Source organism: Microcebus murinus, chromosome 12 (assembly GCF_040939455.1).
Source record: "Microcebus murinus isolate Inina chromosome 12, M.murinus_Inina_mat1.0, whole genome shotgun sequence".
NCBI lineage: Eukaryota > Metazoa > Chordata > Mammalia > Primates > Cheirogaleidae > Microcebus > Microcebus murinus.
In genome coordinates, this window is record NC_134115.1 from 82,855,090 (window position 1) to 82,873,609 (window position 18,520).

Consider the following 18,520-nt stretch of genomic DNA (forward strand, 5'->3'; position numbering starts at 1 on the left):
ACCTTTAGGGTGGTCTGGCTGTGGGCGGGGTTTGCAGTCAGACTGACCCCAGGCACTGCCTTAGGACCTTGGAAAAATCGCGCTTTCTCCTTTGGTCTCTTCCACTGTCACATGGGGGACCCGCCTCAGGTGTGCAAAGCACCCATCCCCAGCAGATGCCCTCCCTACAGATACCATACCTGATAGTCAAAGGTCCCTGGCTGCTCCCTCAGGTCTTTGGGGGCCCGAAGGTCCTCCAAGCTCTTGGCCTGGCCCAGCGGCTGCAGGGGGGGCTCCACGTCCAGGCTGCTGAAGACGTCTTCCAGAAGGTCAATGCTGGCGGCCCGGTCCGGCGGAGCTGGGGCAGGGCCCAAGGGCTTCCGCGCTCGCTGCTCCGGACTCTCCGCCTCGTCGCCGTCCGCACTGTCTGACTCCTTGAGCGTCCGATAGGGCTGTGGCCTGGGAGGAGACAGAGCAGGCTTGATCCTCCCACCCACGGCCTTCATGGAGGAACGAGTAGCTCCAGCCCCTGAGAACGTGTAGTCCTTGGAGAGGCCCAGGAGCCTCTGGAACACGAGTGTCCTGGGGTCCCCACGAGGGCAAGCATCTGGGTGGCGGTGAGGGCGCAAGCTGGACACTGACAGACCTGGGGCTGTGACCTCGGGCCAGTTGCTTGGCTGCTCTCACTCGGCCAAAGGGACCCACTTTGTTTCCTACAAACCACGGGTCCTTTCACAAAACTGGCTGGTGGGCTTGCGAGCCATTCAGATAGGGTGTGGGGAACTGCAGCAGGCAATGTGTCCTGCTCCCCCGTCCCCATTTGGTGACCGGCAAGTAGCTGCAGAGCCGGGTCCTGACACTTTCCAGAGGCAGCACCCCAGGACCCTCGGCTGCTGCTGACCTTGGCTCCCATTCTGGTCGTGCCATCTCTCGTCACTTAACCTCTCTGGGCCTCAGCTGCTCAGGTGGTGGTGGTGACTACATAAGCCAATGTGGTGCCTGGCACACAGCAGACACGCAGAGGCTGGTCACAGCATCACTGACCCACCAGTGAGCGTGGCTGCCACTTGGGCCCGTGATAGCAGCTTTCTGTACATTCACACTCAGAACCCTACAGCCAACCCAAGTGTGGGTAACAAAGGGTCCCACTTGCCTTCGCTTCCCACTGACCTGAGCCCCAGGGCACCAATGGGTACGCGGAGAGGCTGAGCCTGAGTAAAACCCTGACCTCTGGTGGAGCCCGGGCAGGAATTGCATCTTGCCTCCTCTAAGCGTTAGGGGGGGCTGGGGGTGGCCAGCGGGTGGCTGCCCGGGTCGGGCAGAGACGTGCGCACGGTGCTGGTAAGGTGGGGGAAGGGCGCCACCTGCCGGCCAGGAGCAGGCCTGCGCCGAAGGCCCAGGAAGGAACCGTGGCGGGGACAGACTCCCAACTACCAGCAGGGACGCCATCAGACGGTACTGTCTCCCTGCAACGTGCAAGCAGCCTGTGAAGTGGGACTCACAACTCCACTTTAGAGATGAGAACTGTAAGCACAGAGAAGTTAAATAACTCAGCCTCTGGCACAACGCACCTGGAAGAGATGGACATGGAAGCCCAGTTCGAGGGACTTCAAAAGTCTCTCCCTCCCCCACTCTGAGGGATTAAAGACCTTTTAATAAAGTTTGAACACAATGAGCGGGATAAAGAAAATTAAGTCATTGTGCTTCTTAAATGTAAGGAGATAGTGTTCTTTTTAACTTATTTTGTTGAGTTAGGATGGGCCAGTTCCTTTTTTAACACACACACAAAGGCCTCTGAGGTCATGGGCTAAGAAAGTGAACATTAACCATTATTAAATAATTAAGGCATCAGTTAATTCAAAGAGTACGTGATGGGGCTGGGCCTTGGACCTGACCTGCTGGGCTCCTCGGTGAGAGCTGGGTGTTACCCAAGGAGGGTGCCTTTTCCTGCAAGGTGATTTTAAGTTGACACATGGATAAACATTTCTTATTCCAATGGTTTTTGTTTTTATTCTAGTTAGCAACAAATGATAACTAATACATTAAACCTATGATATCATAGATATTATTTCTTAGGACAAGGCTAATTTTAAAAAAAATTTAAAGAAAAAAATCTGGGCATGGTGGCTTATGCCTCTAATCCCAGCACTTTGGGAGTCTAAGGCAGGAGGATCATTTGAGGTCAGGAGTTCAAGACCAGCCTGTGCAACATGGTGAGACCCCATCTCTACAAAAAAATTAAAAGATTAGCTGGGTATGGTGGCGTTCACCTGTAGTCACAGCTACCTGGGAGGCTGAAGTGGGTGGGTCACTTGAGCCCAGGAGTTTGAGGTTACAGTGAGCTATGATCATGCCACTGCACTCTAGTCTGGGCAACAGAGCAAGGCCCTGACTCTTAAGGGGAAAAAAAAAGTCTAAGGAGAAAGATTCAATGAACAGAAAAGGTGGCGTGTGATGGCTTGGGCGACACTGCCTTAGGCCACTACTTTCTAACTGAGGACGTCAGGAGGGGATTGATTTGCCCGGGTCCCAGGTGACCTGGTGTCAGGAAAGGGCCAGGACCCACCTACCGTGTAGGGACAGTGGCAGGAGGCAGCACGGTCTGGGGTTTATAAGGTCCCTAGAGGAACCCAGGGGCAGGGACTTGATGCAGGGGACTTCTGCTGGGGTTTGGGAACAGGGAGGGCGTGAAAGGGGGTGTGAAGGGGAGGGAGGGAAGCGCATTTCCTCTTCTGTAAGATGGCTAAAACGATCACTCCCTGGAAGGCTGTTGTGAGCGAGCACTGTGGGCGTTCAGCAAAGGGCAGTTTTCCTTCCCTTAAACGCTCCCATGGAAAACACGCAACCTTGCTAACAAATAACAACAGACAAAAGCTGTCTCTCTGCTCAATCCCAGCTCTGAAGAACTTGTGGGTGGAGGGGCAAGAACTGGCAAAGAAAGGAGGACTATAAAAGCTTAACTTTTGGTGGGGGGGTGGGAGGATTGTGGGTGAACCCTTTTTTTCTTTTTTAAAATTGCTATTTGTAATTGGTATGAGGCTTAGGCTATAAATAATAATGTTAAAAATTATCTTTAAAAAGTCAGGCAGATCAGAACATTTGGGTATGCTGGCATTAATATACACATTCCATATTAGTAAAGTTTTGTTTTTTTTTCTTAACTTACAATATCACTCCTCGTCTCCATGGCTTTCCAAGATGTGCTGAGATAAACAAGGACTTGAGGATCACTAACTGCATTAACAGCGAAGCCAATTTTCCCCTCGTAAGGAAAGGGGACCCCTGGTGCCGTCTCACCCTGTCACCCAACTCCATCGTCACAGCCCCTGTAGGGCAGGCAGAATGATGCCCTGAGAGGAAGAGGAGGCACATGGAGGTGGCGTCCACCCTGCACGTTGGCACCGGGGCACTGGCAGGCAGCAGCTCCAAACACCCCTCCCCCCCATGCAAGGGCAAGCAGCACCCCCCACCACCATGCAGCCCCCGACAGTCACCAAGCCATGCTCAGGGAAACGGAAGAAGGAAGGAGAGACCATTCAAAGGGAGCAGAGAAGAAAAAGCTCTCAGTGAAGCCAGAGCTCGGGCCCTCTTCCCGCTGGCATTCATCGTCAGAGGAGTCCTCGGAGAGGAAGACCGCATAGTGTCTCAGGGGCTTTACCAGGCTGGGGGGGCAGAGGAAGACAAAAGAGAAGAGAACAGGCAGTTAGGGGCGCCGTGGGGACTCCACGTGCGGGTGGAAGGAGGGCTCTGGGCTCCGTGCCTGGCCCTGGCCTCCCTCTGCCAGCCCGCGGTGGCGGCTCCTGGGGAAAGGCCTGAGGGGCCGCAAGGCGAGGAAGCCGGTCCCAGATGGAAAAGAAACTGTGGATTTGCCACGTGTGCCAAGAGCCTCAAACTCATGATCCGTCACCTCTGACCTAGTGGTTACACTTCCATTTGGATAACTCTGAATGTAGCAAAGAATTACGCCCAAAGATGTTCATTACTGCTGTTTATAATATTAAAACATGAAGCCACCCGTTTTCAGCAACAGGAATCTGTGCAGTGGCTGAATGTTGTCTTCCCATTGACAAAACGTTTGTGAAGAATCAGGACGCAGAACTGCAATTACACGGCACTCTCTCTCCTCAACTTATGGGAAAATGCATAGAAAAAAGACAGGAAAGACACGTGCCTAAATGTCAGTAACAGCCAGTGGGATCGTGGGTGATTTCCGTGCCTTACACATTTCCTACAATGAGCACATCTACTTCAATAATCAGGAAAAAATAAAAAATAAAAAAAGTTAAAGAAAAAAGTGAGCCATGTGGAAGAGCATCGCGAGAAGGCCCTTTTCTGATTAGTGGCTGCTCTCTGGAGTTTCCCTCAGATGCCTCTTCAGAGAGTCTTTTTCATCTGTGATGTGGAAATTAAATATTCATTGTTATAAAAAATGCATCTCCCTTGTCAGCCACCTGTGAGCTCTACCTCTATAAACACAAACACGTACACAGGCCGGAGCAACTCCACGCCGGCCTCCTATGAATTATATACCGGCCAGGGCCCGCGAGAGGCTGTGTGCTCGGGAGAGAGGAGCTGGGCTGGGCAGACCTGGGTTCAAATCCTGACTCCTGTGCGCCGCACCCCTGCCCCATTCATGGGCTGGGTTTGCTCTGAGACGATGGAGAAGTTGGGACAGGGTTGGGTGGGAGACACCAGGTGCCTGAGAGGGGCTCTCCTCTCTCCTCTCTTTGCTTTGTGTGGCGGGAATTCCTTTAAGGTTTTATTTCAGGAAAGGGCAACGCATTTAAGAAAAGGACACAAGAACCCCGGCTGGAGGGAAAATGAGGGGCAGCCGCTGCCCCCTGGGGGTGGGCCAGTGGGTTGTGACTGTGACGATGTACCACGCAGAGCTGGCTCCCCGCACGCTCACACCAGAACCTTCACTTCCGCACATCGTCCCCAGAGGCTGGCCAGGTGAGGAGAAGCCACGAGCCCAGGGTCACGCCCTGGAGGTGGTGGGTCACAGCGCTTGGCTCCTCTCTGGCCGCCTTGCTGGCTGTTGGGGACGAGCACACCTCAGCCCTTCCTGCACTAGACAGGGCGTCAGCCCAGGCGTTTCCTCTGGCCTCAGCGAAGAGGGGCAGGGAGGTCTGGCCCCCGGGCCCGTGCCCTGGCCGGCGGCGAGGCCAGGCCGCTCACTCCTGCCACTTCCACAGCAAACAAGGCGGAGCAGAAAGGCCCCCTCCACACGGCCACTGGAGTCCTGTTCTGAGTCACAAACCTGACCTAGTGACCCTCCTGCTTAAAACCTGCACGTCTGCCATCGAGAATCAGAATCCTGCCGCGACTGGTTGTGTGGGGAGTGAATACACCCATTGAGCAAACTGTTAGGAATAAGAGTGTTCAGACACTTGCAGAACGGCTTGTCTGTTTAGCAGGCAGGGGGCTGCTCTCCGGAGCAGGCGCGGGCTGGAGGGCGGGCAGCCTGGCTCGCGCTCCACTCTGGGGAGCGGCTGTGTCAAGTGCGAGCTCTGAGCAGGGCAGACTCCAGGCCGCATGTGGGCTCTGCCTACCTCTGCGGCCTCCTCCTGGCACCCCTGCACTTTAGCCACGCTTATGCCTGAGGAATGCTCGTCTCTGAGCATGCAGGGCCCTTAACACTGCACCTCCCTGGCTCCTTTGCCTGGTGCACTGACTGCTCTTCAGTCCTGAGGATGCAGCTCAAATGGCACTTCTCCGAAGCCCCCTGGAGCTCCCAGCCGGAGTTCTCTCCCAGATGGAGATAGCTCTCTCGGGCTGTGTGTCTTAGTGCTTCACAGATACCATTCAACCTTTTGCAATTCTGTTTCTGAGTTGAGCTCCCCCAGGGCAGGCATCCGGCTTGTTCTCTCTCCCCCACGTGTTGGGGACGGGGTGCTCAGCACTGAAAGAAGGAAAGCCAGCATGCTGGGGCCCAGTCCCACCACCTTCCTGGAGCCCTGTCACAGCAGACCTAGGCCACTGAGCCCGGGGGAACCACTCGTGAAGAAGAAAGAAGTGACCGAGTGACCCAGCCAGGAAGGAGCAGGGATTCCAGCCCTCACTTTGGGTCAGCAGGGCCGATGGTGGACACACACAAGGGGACACTAGCCCCAACTTGTGTCACACGGTGAGGCTCTCGAGTGGCCCTCACATCCATCTTGAATGTCCTTCTGACACCTGTCCAAGCACAGGCACCTCCACTGCTCTGACAAGAAAGCACAGATCACGGCTTGGCGCGCTAGTGGAATGCCACTAAACCTGCCAGGAATTTCTGGATCCATATAAGAGCAAAGAGTCTTTGTGCTGGGCTGGACGCTGGCTTCATTAAATCAGGCTGCTGCAGTTCAGGTCACTGTCAAAACCCGGTACCTCCCGGCTGGTGTGACTGCAGAGGGAGGCTGGGGGGGCCTCAAGTTCCAGCTCACGAACCACTGTCCTCCTCCAGCCAGCTCTCCGGGCCCGGCCAGGCTGGGTGGGCAGCGGCTCCCACAGAGGCCCACGTTGTCTCCCGAACATACCACCTGCCTCTCGAGAGTGGCAAGGCACCCAGGTGAGAAGTCTGCCACGTGCTGTGGTCAGAACAGAGCTGTGTCGGGTCCGGGCCACACGGACGATGATGATGTCACTAGCAGTACCTACAAGCCTCGGCCGAAATGCTGTCCATATAATTTCTCATGAATTCCTTATCAGATCTCCATTTTGCAGACAAAGAAGCCAAGGCTCAGAGAGGGGGAGTCGCTTGCCAGGGGTCACACAGCAGCTAAAGGTAGAGCCGAGAACTGAATCTGGATTTGCCTGACTAAACCACTACAGGATCCTGCCTCTTCAGTTTCCTGCATCTGAAACAATGAAACAAGAGGTAGGGTGTTTCCGCTCTTACTTTTAATGAAAGATGAGATTTCAAAATAAACTTATTTAAATTCAGCTGCTCATGTTCTCCCATGAAACATACAGTCAGATATTTGTCAGAGATAAAGGATGAACCATCGAAAACGTCCAGGCTTAAATTTTTTATTAGCTTAAGGCAGAATATGAAAAAAAAAATGTACCTTTTCCCTCATTAACCCAATTCAGCTACTACCCTGCAGTCTGCCACCCACCACTTGCCTGGATTTTATTACACACAAAGAGCTGTCTGTGAAAAGGCAGGTCGTGGCAAACTTGGCTGCCCGGCGAGGGCTGCCGGAGCCTTGGCGAGAAAGCAAGCCGGGCCGTCCATCACCACTGAGCCCCGCCGTCCCCCACGGCTGCTCCCGCCTCTGCCCACCTCGTCTCCGCGGAGTTCCCATGCAGATGACTTCCCGAACCCTTTCTAATGTTTGGTTTAACGTGTCGCCGGTTAGCGCGCGCGTGTGACAGTGGTGACAAGCGAGGCTGTTCCTTTTTAAATACCATGTCAGAGACACGGCGTCAGGAAGCGGGGACGTGCTCTGTGCTCTCCGCCGTGCCAGGATCGCACCAGCTTATTTTTTAATGAGGAAGATCTGCATCTCGAGAGTTTTTTTCATGTGTCACATCGCGTGGACAAATCAGCAGCACGTCACGCTGGCCCAAAATGAAATGCTGACAAATGTAGATATTTCAAATTTAATTGACATTTAAATGTACTTGAGATAAAGATGGGAAAAATCAGCAAGGACTTGGTCTCCGGAGGTAATGAAGGGGAGCTGGTGATCATTTTCTAAAGGATCATTTCACTCCAGCACAAAGGATCTTCACTATGTAACGTCTGGGCCGTGCTGCACCCCTCGTCCCCCCACACGTGGCTCCAGTGGGCAGGGGCTGATGAGCAGGGACAGGCCCAGGACGAGGCCAGCTCCTGCCTGTCCAGGGGGTGCCCGTCTGCCCGGCCGTCCACCGCCCTCCCCCTTCCTGCCCGGTTCACCTGCCTGGACCTCATTCTCTTATCTGTAAAATGGAGATTTTACAGCCCTCCTAAGAGTCTTATCATAAATGTTAAATGAAAATATTTGTAAAGGGCTTTGCGGAGTGCTTAACACATAGTGAATATTCAATTACTGTCTACATGCCATGTTCACCTGCAACAAATAGATTCTGGGCATTTCTATCCTGCACAGGGTCTTCCCCGGGTGTTAAGGACGAATAAGGCGGTCCCTGCCCTCCCAGACCTCTGTAGTCAGGGTTAGCAGTCTCAGCTGGGCATATCTCAGCACATCAGAATGGTCTGAGAAGTCCTACCTGGAGATTCTGCCTGCTTCCCTCCATGACCACGACACAGCCAGCACTTTAGACCACACCCCTGGTATGTGCGGAGGTGGGGGGTGAAAAAAAAAGAGAGAAAGCGGCTCTGACCAAGACAGAGGGATCTCTGGCAGAGAGAGTGTGGGGCAGTACCCACGGGGAAGCTCTAGAACTGGACTGCAGCTACGCCCTGGGTGACCAGGGTAAGGGCTAGGACTGTTCTCACGGAGGAAGAATTGGAGACCGATACAGGAAGCTGCTGTGCACAGGATCTTTGTACTCAGTAGTGGGTGAGTATCTACACAAAAACAACAACGAGAAGAATCATTGTTGCAACAGGTCAGGATCAGCAAGGAGAGGGTGTTCTACCTGTCAGGTGAACCGGTCAAGGGGAGATTGGTGAGTGTGGGAGACCAGGTCCTTCCCACCCCACTGGGGACTTGTTCTGCCGGAGGACAGTGGTGGGGGTGTGCATGGCTCAGGGCTCTTGGATGGGGCTCCGCTTGGGAGGTACAGCAGAGGTTGCTGCGGACCAGGCAATGGCCTGGAGGTGTCTCTGAGAGGAGTGGGCACAGGGGACTTGACATTGGGGTGGGGAGTTCAAGAGAAGAGGCTGGAGGGGTTGGCAGAGACCAAGTGGAGGTGGAGGGACTTGAACCAGCACGAGGACTGAAGGACGTGTGGGTTGGGGGTGATGTGAGGGTGCAGGCGCAGGCAGAGCAGGAAGCTGTGCTGGCCGCACTGCCCCGTCTCTGTTTCCGGTGCCTTTCTAGCTGTCATTCGTGCATCCATTCAACTATTTCTCAACCTGTATGTTCATTCATTCATTCCTTCTTTCAATAAAAACCATTGATGCGAATTTCACACGTCCGTATCCATGCCCCAGCCTGCCTTCCAAGGCCACCGTGTGGACACTCACACAGGCAGAGAGGCCCAAGCACAAGGGCTTCTCCCCCCTGCCTGCTCTCTGGGATGTATGGTAGAGGGGAGATGGGGATGGGGACACCTTGGGGACACTTTTCCTGCTGGGAGGAGACGCTGTGTAGATTGTACAGAACAACTGAGGCCCCTCACCTTGAGAACGGCCTCTGCCTGCCGAGAGCCTAAGTTCCCTCAGATCAAGTTCTGGGGCCCCGGGCAGCAGTGGAGGGTGAGAGTGCGGTGGACGTGGGAGCCGGCAGCCCTGCTGGGTGCACGTCCTGGCCTGAGAGCAAGTCACTCCACATGCTGGAGCCCTGGCCCCCTTGTGGCTGAATGTGGCTAATAACGCCCTGGCTGCAAAGATATTTTGGGGAGCAGGGAGGTTAACCAAGGTGACACATGTGAAATTGCTGGGCATGCAGCAGGCCCTTGAGAAATGGCGACATGGAATCTGGAAGAAGCAGGGGTCTCTGTTGGGACAGCAAAGCCTTTCGGAGGTGACTGGAGTCAGTGCTGTCTTGAGGATGGGGCCCCTCCTCCGAAAGCATCCTAAAGGCTTGGTTTTCCAGATGGAATTAACTCCCCCTATGGTGACAGCTCCTGGAAAAGCCCTTGTGCCTTGTGGCCAGGCAGAAGTGGCTGGAGACAATCCCTGCGCTGCTGCACATCCTGCGGGGCTGCCTGGCAGCTCCTGCTTCTGCAGTCTGGGCTCGGGCTCCACGTCTGGCCTCAGGCTTGGCTGTGTCTCCAGGGCCCAGAATCCACTGGGTATGTATGTGTATGTGCGTGCGTGTGTATATGTGTATGTGTGTGTGTGTGTGTGTGTGAGAGAGAGAGACAGAGAGAGAGAGAGAGAGAGAGAGAGAGACACACACACACACGTTAGGAGCCCCTTGCCCTGCTAATTTGGTCTGTGACCTTCTGCTCGGGTGTTTGGACTCCTGGCCGTGCAGGGAGGAGGTCCTGGCAGCCTGCCAGGGGGTAGAGCCGACAGCTGCCCTCACCCCCTGGGGCCCAGGACCCAGCTGGCATCTTGGAGACTTGTTTTGGGGGCTGATTGCAGTTCTTGGCTCTTAGAGGGCCAGGGCAGGGGAGGTGCTGGCAGCTTCCTGTTCATGCTTTAATCATACCCAGCACACAGTAGGTGCTCCTTACATGCCTGTGGTTGTTAACTGACACCCCCGCCCTCATCTCCCGGGGGTTGGGCTGTACACTGCGCCCTGCCTTCTCCGGTTCCTTTGTGCACTGATTTAGGAAACGTCTCTGAGCAGAGGTCTAGTCTGGTTTGGGAGCTGGAGAGTCAAAGCTAAAGGGCACTTGGCTCCAGCCCTGGAGGAGCTCAGGGCCTACTGGTATGTTTGTGTGCATGTGTGTGAGAGATAAAGAGAAAACAGCGCGGGAGGGCATTGCCACATCACGGGAAGCCCAGGAGACTGTGGCCGTGGGAAGGAGGAATGGGAGGTCCACAGGGGAGTGTTGTGTCCGGGGTGTACAGTGCAGAGGCCAGGGCAGCCACTGAGGCAGGAGGGGAGGCCGTGTGCTCTGCTAACTTAGGAAGCCCCTGCATCTCCTGTGGGCCTTTCCCAGACCATGTTCCTGGGCATGTGAACAGGCATCATGTTAAGGAAAGAAGACAAGGAGTCTCAGGGCGTGTAGCTGGTAGGCCAGGATGCCGACCCAGGCCTGTTGCATGCCAAAGCCCTGCCCATGTACCAGGCCACCATCCAAATCATGGGCCCACACCCGCAAGACAGCCTTGGGCTGTGAGGAAGGAAAGGGCTCCACTCTGTTGTGATCCACAGCCAGGAGCAAGGGACGGCGGAGGCTGTGCTGAGCCCAGATGCTGGGGAGGGTGAGGCATGTTGGACATGCAAGGGCAGTGCGTCATCTTCTGCCAGCGCATGTGTGCAACTGGCCCGGAGAGAGACTATTATAAAGTGTTCCCAGACCTGGGCTTTGGGCAGGGTTCTCACTAAATGCTTCTGGCAGCTTCTTTTGATCTTATTTTAATCTTCTGGGGCCTTGGTGTGGGGGTCATTCAGTGCAATTCAGAGGATCAGACACTCCATTCCTAAGCAGCACGGCTGGCGATTTGGTGCACACACTGACTATCCAGCCAGCACAACCTGCAGAAAGATTTCTAACGCCAGCCACACATGCCTCGGGGTGCCCTAGACCCAGATTTCTGGGGGACACAGTTCTGGTGGGAGTATAAGGTGGCACCATTCTTTTAGAAAGTTATTTAGCAATATGGAGCAGAAATCTTCCTATGTAACTGGTTAAGGGCATAAGCTTTCGCCATTACAGAGACATGTTTGAGGCTCAGCTCTGCTACTAACTAGCTGTGTGACCAAGGGCAGTGACAAGCTCTTGGAGTCTCAGCTACTTCCATAAAATAGAGCTCATAATAGCTACCTCTAGATACTTCTTGTGAGGATTAAATGAAATGGTGTATATGAAGTGCTTAGTACATAGTTCTCAGTTAATGGTAGTTGTTAATAATTCTATTTCTTATAATGATATAAAATGAGCTAAAGCTTGAAGAACGGAGATAATGTCCCTGGCATTTTTCATATTAATGAAAACCTGGAAACAATCTAAAGATCTAATGTGAGGAACATGGTTAGGTAGTCCACAAACATGTATGCATTGGGATCTTCTGTAGTCAGGGAATAATAGGGGTTAGAGACACATGGAACAAGTCCATATAATGGGACATTGCAAGGAGTTGCAGCTCTGAAAAACATATAGGATAAAGACGGGACGGGAATCTATAGAAATGCTAACAAGTAGTTGAATTATAGTGGATTCAGAATGAACTTGCCTCTTTTCCCTAACTTCCAAATTGTCTATAAAGCTATTGGGTTACTTTTATAAACAAAAAATTACTTGAAAAGAGCAGAGCAGATTCTGGATGAATCTGGCCAGAGGCAGCAGGGCAACAGCTCATGGGCCCTAGTGGCTGAATCTGGACCATTCTTACTCAGTACAGTGAAACTTCAAATAACCAGGATGCAGCCGGGCAAGACCCTCGCGTAACTGGAAGGTGTCTGACTCGCCCATTAGGGGACAAGGTATGTGGTTAAGAGAGGTCTGCTCTGCAGTTGGTCAGGACAGGGCCCCTCTCAGATGCACCTCTGACTGCAAGCCCTTTACCGTTAAGACTCAGAGGACAGCCCCACGTCTGGGTTGTGGAGATTAAGTAGGTTGCAGATGCTTATAATTATCTCCCTCCATACTCTCAGCAGCTCTGTGAGGACTGCTGCCCTGGGCCCTACGGCCACTCCCCAGTAGGGAATGAATGACGGGCTGCCTGGCCAGAGAAGTCCCTGGGGTCAGTGTGGTCACCCCTTTTTTGGCATTAGTGTGTGGTCCTGAGGGGGCCGGGCAACACTGATCACAGTAGTGCCTTTCAGAGCTTGCTATTGGCTCTTGATGGCATTCAAGTTAAGTGGAACATTCCCTGGCAAGCCAGAAGGACAGTAACGGGGGGCCTGGCTGGAAACCCCTGGGGCCCACCTTAAATGGGGGAGCTGTGAATCTCACTGTGCCCATTGTAGCTGCCACCATCCTCATAATCAGGTTCTTAACAAAAAGCCTGGATGGTAGAGAAGAAAGGACCAGGCCTCTGTCATCAGACAGCCAATCCCACCATTTTCTGGCCCTGAGACCTTGGGCGAGTTGTTGAAAGTCTCTGAGCCTCAGTTTCTCCATCTGTTAAATGGGAAAGCGACCACCTACCTTTTACAATCTTAAGGGCTGTTCAGTAAATATCACTTTTCTTTCCTTCCCCAAGAAGAAACACTCATGCACAGTAGACACTGCTTCTTTGGTGGTGACAGGACCGAGTAAGTCCAGTTCCCAACTCCAGCCTCTAGGGAACTGGAGAGGAAGGGTGGTGTGCTGGGCAAGTCCTCTTAGGACATGGCGCTATCTATCTGGGCAAACTAGACTGCAAATGGACCCCCACGGGCCCTGTCCCAAGGAGAGCAGCCGTGTGATGGAGAGAATGAAATCGAGCAGAATTCTGAATCCTGGCCCTACCACTTTCTAGCTGGATGACCTTGGGTGACACCAGTCAGATACATGTTTTGAGCGTGAGAGCCCACTCTGGGGGGGGAACCACGCTGGCCCAGACGTCACGGGCTCAGCTGCACTTCCTGCTGGCTGGCTTCTAACCCAGCGCCTCTCTTGCTGGATCCTCCTACCCCTAAGGAAGCCCCTGGCATTCCACCAGCTTTGCTCTGAATAATGGAGGCAGCTAACACTTTTCGAAGAGAAATATTAACTATTAACCAACTAATGTTAACTGAAAAAAAGAGTTTTCAGTTTTCCCCAGAAACCTTTCTCAAGTGTTCTTCCAATTGCCAACAGATGGTTTTGAGGGGCTAGGAAACTTACCCTTGGTTCAGGAAGAAAATCTGACATAGGAGAATTGCATTCTGGGACAATGCAAGTCAACAAAAGAGTCGGCATGGAAACTCCCTTGTAAGGCCTCGTTTTAAACATGCTGTGTAGCTTGCACCTAGTAGGTTTTCAAAGACACCTGCTGAATGAACGGATGCACGAATGGACAGGCGGAGCAATGGATGGATGGACATCAGCTGGGGAGGAAGAAATGAACTTCAACGATCGACTGGCCAGAGAGCTGATGGCCACCTGGGCCTTGATGAGGCACTTCTGGGCCTTGATGAAGCCCAGGGTGCTTGGCTGTTGCAGGAGACAAACTTAATCAGCTCCATCTTGCTGTCCACAAAGTTAGTTATTTATTGTGCTATTGGCAGTGAGAGTTGGGGCAAGAAGTCAGGAGGACTGAATCTCTGCCTTCAACTTCAAAGATCCTGCATCCCTTTCTGCCGCCCAAATCCTCAAGTTTCCGAAGCACTTTGATATTCCCAGCGGAGACAAAGATCTGCGATTCAAGAAAACCCAGGCCAGATGAAAGGGCCAGGCACCGAGTTCCTGTGCCCAACACAGAACCACCTCCAACAAAGGCCCATTAGGCTCTGGCTCCTGCCCGCCGGCTTGTCTTCTCGCGTCTCGAAACACAATGCCGACAGATTGGCGGAGCCCGTTTCTTTCCCCCCCAGAACAATATTTTATGAGGAGTCTGTTTTATTAAAATATTTTCCGCTGGATGCTTCCTGTGTTTCAAGAAGTTGGTCTTGCCAGCTGGAGCTGATGACAGTTGAGAAAAACACATCCAAGAGCTGTTGTGACATGGCATTTGGAAGTGGAGGAGCACCGTGGGGGGTGGGGAGGAGGCAGGGAGGCGATGCAGGAAAACACCAGGCTTGCACCAGAAATGCCACCGGCACTATGGCAGAACAGCCTCCCTCCTCCTCGTTAACAAAATGTGAAAAGAAACCCTTGGAATGACGTCCTGAAGCGTACCTCTTTGTCACCTCGGGGCCGAGCTGCTGTGCTGTATGGTCGCAGCAAACCTGTCACTTGTTTTCTATCACTGTTAGTTTGCCGAACCACCAAACCAGGCCCCATGCTCCCACTGGTTCATTTCAACCCCAACTTTCCCAAACAGAAATCTAAAACAGGGCCTATTGAAAAACAAAAACAACAAAAACCCCAAAACAAAACAAAACCTGAAAGCGGTATTGAAACAGTTCAGGTGAGAACCAAGAAAATAGGACACTGGCTCTTTGGCACAGGACAGCATCACCCCCATCGCTGGGTTTGGAAAGCAACATTGTAAGTAAACGTGACTGGGAGGCCAACTCCTAATCAGGAATTCGGTCACAGAACGGATAATGCTTTTCTGCAGAATGTGGAATGTTGTTGGTCTGGGGTGTTTTTGTGCAACGCAAGGATATTCTGAGTTTACTTTTCAGTATCTACAGGCCCATCACCCTGTCCCAGTATAGTGTCTGAAAGGTTTAGCTTCATTTTAAAGAGGTAACTTTAAAGAGAAATCTTTAGGGTCTGAGGCCATGCAGCACTCTCTCCACAAGGGGGCAATCATCATCCACGCCAGCCGCGCGGGGACAGCCCTCTGTTCCCACCAGCCTATTGTGCAGAGCAAAAGTTAAACCTACACCCAACTTCAGGAGTCCTCTCCTCCAAATTCCTCACAAGCAAGCATCCATGGTGCACACGCACGCAATCCCAGAGCTTCCTGGGCGAAGTCTGAGGGCTATCCGGGTAGGCTGGTTCTGTGACGACACGGTGGTCCCAGCAAATACCCGAATCATAAAGCAGAGAATCATGGGACAGCTGAAGTATACCGCAACTGGGGTTAGGCCACAGCTTGACATTTCAGAATTGTTTCTTCCTTTCGGCTCATATTCTGGCTAGGACCTGCCATCTCCCTTAACATCCTTCCCTGAGAAGTTTCTGAAAGCAAGCCAGACACGAGGGTTCCCCTTTCTACCAGAAGGAATTCAGGGTGAATTTTTCTGATTTTCCCAACAACTCTAGACCAAGAAGAATTCATGCGCTTTTCCCAGGCATCACAGGAAGCTAACGTGCAGCTGCTGAGTTGCCTGGGCAGAGACCAGGGGGACAAAGGGAAGCAGTGCCACCTTCCCCAGCTGGCTCTGGAGTCCACCGTCTGGGGCTTTCAGCCTCACCCCGTGCAGGTGGCTCCACCTCCAGCCACCACTTGTCTGCCTGCCTGGCTCATTCACCTCCTCTACCCAATAGCTCCTCAGCAGGTGACTCTAAGCTTGTCCTGTGGACACAACACCTGGTACCCGTCCCGCAGGAGCTCTGGGTCTGAGGGAGGTAGGTAAGAAAACCACAGTGATATAAATGCTATGGCACGGGTGGGCAAAGGGTCCTGGTGGGGGTGGGACAGTGGATAAGGACAGTCTTGTGCATAAATCTGAGCCACAGAGACCTTGGGCACCACCAGGCCCTAGGAAGGTGATGGCCCTCATTAGACAGCTGGCCTGACCAGGTTCCTAACCCTCACCTGCTGACTCGACATCCTCGGCATAAAAGGCCTGGGACCTTCTTCTAAACCCATCTGAGTACCCTTTGTGCCTCACCACTCAAAACGCAGCCTAGATGCTCCCTGCCCTCCAGGGCCTCCCGCTGGTGTGACAACGGCAGCTGGCAGAAGAGCAAGCCCTGCTCCCCAAAACACCTGCTTGGCGCCCCGGGGAAGCCTCTCGAAGGCCAGGGCTGCACACTTGGCGCCGCTGGGTTCTTGCGGACAGAGAGGAGAGCAACGGGGTACTCACTGCTCGGGGCTCGAGATCGACGTCCGCCGGCCTTCCACCGTGATGTTGCTCTTGGGTCTCTTCGCGACGTGTGGCCGGGGCGGGCGCACCTAGGAGGGGCACAGGGGAAATCACCAAGAAGGAGTGAGTTGGACAAGCCATACACGGACACTCTGAAGATTTGGATAAGCGGCTACAAAACAAACATGTAGGGATTTTCAGTGGAAACATCACCATTTAATCTGCAGCAGACAGATACCCTAACTGGGATTCTGTGGCCTGCTCCAATCGGAAAGGTTCTCCTGAAGAGCTTGATTTTCTTATCTGCAAGATGGGGGGGGGGCTCAGCCCACGGCGAGGGTCCAGTGAGATGACGTGGATACAGGAACCAGGACAAAGAGGCCCTTATCGAGGACCGATTCCCTCTTGCCTTTCTCTGGAACCCAGAAGCCAGTTTTGCAGAACAAAAAGGTTTCACTCGGACTTGATTTTAGGGTACACACACTTAGTTTGTCTTTTTACAGCTGAATTACAAGATGCTTATTTTCTTCTCTAAATATAAAAGATGTTATGAGAGTGCCAGTACCGATCTGTGTTCTGCTTCTCTCCTCTGTCTCCGTGCTGGCCCTCCCAGCAGGGCCCAGCCGGGGTGCTGCACACCCCACATGGCTACACTCGCCGCACAGGCCTGGCTCAAGGGTCGGCGGTGTGCGTGTTAGGAAGCATGTAGCTTCCTAATCCCACAGACGGTGCTGCAGTGACAAGATGAGTGTTTTTCTGATCTGCCACCTCTGAAAGTCAAGATGAAGGCCTGTAGAAAAAGACACCCCCTGCCCCACCAGAGCCTGTGATGGGTGTTAGGCTGAGAATTTCTAGGTGCCTTTAGAAGGATACTCATTTGGTCCAATCAACATTCCATGGCTTTAAATTTGGCACGGTCATCTTTGCACATTTCCAATGCCTGAGAAGCACAGGTTGTGACAGAGCTAAGCTAAGAAAGTCTATGTCTGAATTTCATTGCCAAGAAAAACGACTGGGCATCCCGGCGCAGGTTCTGAACATTTCTCTGCAGATGAGATGCCACAATTGCTGAATTTTGAGGACAAGACAGGAAAGGAGAGCAGGCGCACACTCTACTTCCTGCCTGCTGCTTTTCCAGAACATCCCTGCCCCCACCCTCGGCAATTTGTGGCCGACACGGCACAATGGCTTAGGAACACAGATTACAGAAGCTGGCTGCATAAAAGACAAGTCTTTATAGAGTCTCGTCAAGCACTCAGGTCTGCATGCGTCTGATCTAACCAAAGTTTTCCTGTGGAGTGGCCAGTCTGATCTTGGCCTTGTTTGGCGAAGCAGAGATATGGTACAAGCCAAATGCGTTCCACCAAACTTGCTGTTGTCTTCTGCGGGGCTATGAAGATTCAGCGACCAGATGCAGGGCAGCCCCAGCATGGGGCCTGGTGCATAGTGAGGGCTCAAATGCTCATCCTGCTTCTCTGTGACCTGAGTGTCCCCTCCTTATCAACAACAAAAGGAAGATGAGGGCAACATGGTGTCTGAATTAGAAGATGAGTTTTAGGATTCTCTGATCCTTGCCTAGCATCCTGCATAGTGCCTGGTATATAGTGGTCCCTCAGCAAGATTTTTAGAATCAAATGGATGTCACTGCTTGGAGTCTAGAAGCGCGCAATGATGTTGCTGTCATTATCATTGTTCTTAGAACTGTGCCTGCCACACAGCGAGTATTTGGCCAACATTTGCTGAATACATGAACGGATATATCCCCCACTCATTTTCACTCTGGTTTCCCCTGTCAGGGCTCTGCAGCCAGTGAACAGGTCATCTGGCTAGAATGGTCCCGACTTCTCACACAAGGCAAGGGTGTGGGTGGGGTGAAGGGGCAGCTCTGCCCCTGCCCCGCGGGGCCCTGGGGCAGGGCTTTGGGGAAAGGTCAGACTGTAAGGCCTGTCGGCGCGTCCCTGCACAGGGCTGCTCCTTGCTACAATAAAGGCGGGTTAAGAATGTGAACTTGTGGCTGAAATGGGGGGATTAAGTTTGTGGCAACTTCAACTGAACTTGCAACGTGGTGAAACATGGGGAAAAAGAACAACAGAGCTAATTAGACGAGCTGAGCTGTCAGAGTGCCGCTGAATGGCTCAGCGCCAACAAACAAAAGGAATGGGTTGGCAATCAGTAGGATCGATGGAGGAGACTGCTTCATTAGGGATGATAAAACAGAC

At 52.9% G+C, this 18,520-nt stretch overlaps 1 protein-coding gene across 4 annotated transcripts in view; it reads right to left on the bottom strand.

Moving 5' to 3' along the window:
* Positions 1–18,520, bottom strand: part of DENND1A (DENN domain containing 1A) — a 493,327-nt gene that overhangs the window by 3,849 nt on the left and 470,958 nt on the right. For 2 of the 4 annotated variants that reach the window (XM_012771851.2, XM_012771850.3), the window contains 3 exons: positions 16,302–16,390; positions 3,513–3,641; positions 180–438 (listed from right to left, as the gene is read on the bottom strand). In XM_012771851.2, the coding sequence (XP_012627305.2) occupies positions 180–438; positions 3,513–3,641; positions 16,302–16,390 (477 nt within the window). The remainder of the gene's footprint in view (positions 1–179; positions 439–3,512; positions 3,642–16,301; positions 16,391–18,520) is intronic. The other 2 variants (XM_012771853.2, XM_012771852.3) reach the window with 1 other exon arrangement.